Source organism: Nicotiana attenuata, unplaced genomic scaffold, assembly GCF_001879085.1.
Source record: "Nicotiana attenuata strain UT unplaced genomic scaffold, NIATTr2, whole genome shotgun sequence".
NCBI classification, from domain to species: domain Eukaryota; kingdom Viridiplantae; phylum Streptophyta; class Magnoliopsida; order Solanales; family Solanaceae; genus Nicotiana; species Nicotiana attenuata.
Genome location: NW_017678689.1, coordinates 5,001 through 6,236, shown reverse-complemented (window position 1 = coordinate 6,236; position 1,236 = coordinate 5,001). Strand labels below are relative to the sequence as shown.

Below are 1,236 nucleotides of genomic sequence, written 5' to 3'. Positions count from 1 at the left end.
GGAGTCAGTATTTTATTCCCGGCAAGGGGAAAGCCAATCGAGCTAAGGATGGTCAGACGTGAACTAGTGGAAGTAATGAAATGTGGTAATTGCAAGCGTGAAGGAGTTCTCTTCTTTATTGGGGTGCTGTTGTCCTAATTGGACGTATTAAGTTTGTTGATGTTATTATCTGCTACAATTCGCCTTATGGCGGGATATTGTGAAATATTATTGAAGATGCAACCGTCATATATCGCGGGATGCGGTGGATTAGGATTTAATCAGTGTTTCAAATGTTGACGGTTCGATAAAGATGCCCTTCAGATGGGGTTTTAGTTAGTAGCGATTTGTGGATTCAGGTGCTATGAAGATAAATTTTATTAAGACAACGACTGAGCAACAAAAGATGAGGAGGACATATGGGAAGTGTCAGGCAGAGTTTTAAAACTTCTAAAAGGCCAGGCTTAGGGAGCGCAGGCCGAACAGTTGGTTAAAGGAGTGAGTTTGCCCAAAGTGGGAGAGTGGCGGGGCTGTATAGGGCCTAGTAGTAGGATGACTACGCACCTAAGGATAGTTTGGAAGGATCTGGGATTTTAGCGACAGGCAATGGAAGTCGGTAGATTAATTCGAAGCATGGTGTTGTTATACAGCAGGAGATTGGATATGGCGGAAAGGAGCTGCATGAAGTGAAGAAAGACGTAACATGACTTTGAAGCGAAGGGATGTTGTCGCACAATTAATGGATGTCCACGAGGGGTGAATGGACTCGTGCAGCTGGAGAGTGAGCTCAGACTCAGGATGGGTTATTGATGTCGTAGTGATGGTACCCTACGCAGCAACGTTGGAAGATGCCGGGGAGTGATTTCGACAGGTGGGGTATTCCGGTGAGCAGGTTAGCAGTCGCGTGGTTGGCGAGGCTTTTGCGGAGAGTTCTACTGGATATGCAACAAATGGAATTGTTGTGTGAATGGTGTTAATGATTTAGAGTATCAAATTGAGTTTCTATGGTAAGATACCGAGAATGCCAGCGATTGTCGGTGTGAAGGTGGATGATGATTCAGAATATGAAAGATGGGGATTTACATGAGAATTCCGAGAATTTGCGACGGATGATTGCGCAAGGATTATGCCAATAAGAGATTAAGAATAATGGTGAACTCCAGAGTTTTGTAATAATGGCTTCAAGCTAAGTGGGAGAGTCCCACCGCTTACGATTTGGGCTTCATGGTTAGCTACTTGCGAGGTTCTGGTTAATAG

At 44.5% G+C, this 1,236-nt stretch overlaps 1 protein-coding gene across 1 annotated transcript in view; it reads left to right on the top strand.

The window, feature by feature from the left end:
- Positions 1-827: 827 nt before the first annotated feature.
- The window catches only part of LOC109221656 (cytochrome b6-like), a 2,909-nt gene continuing 2,500 nt past the window's right edge, over positions 828-1,236 (top strand). Inside the window, exon 1 of the mRNA XM_019386122.1 lies at positions 828-871. Coding sequence (XP_019241667.1) covers positions 828-871 — 44 coding nt within the window. The remainder of the gene's footprint in view (positions 872-1,236) is intronic.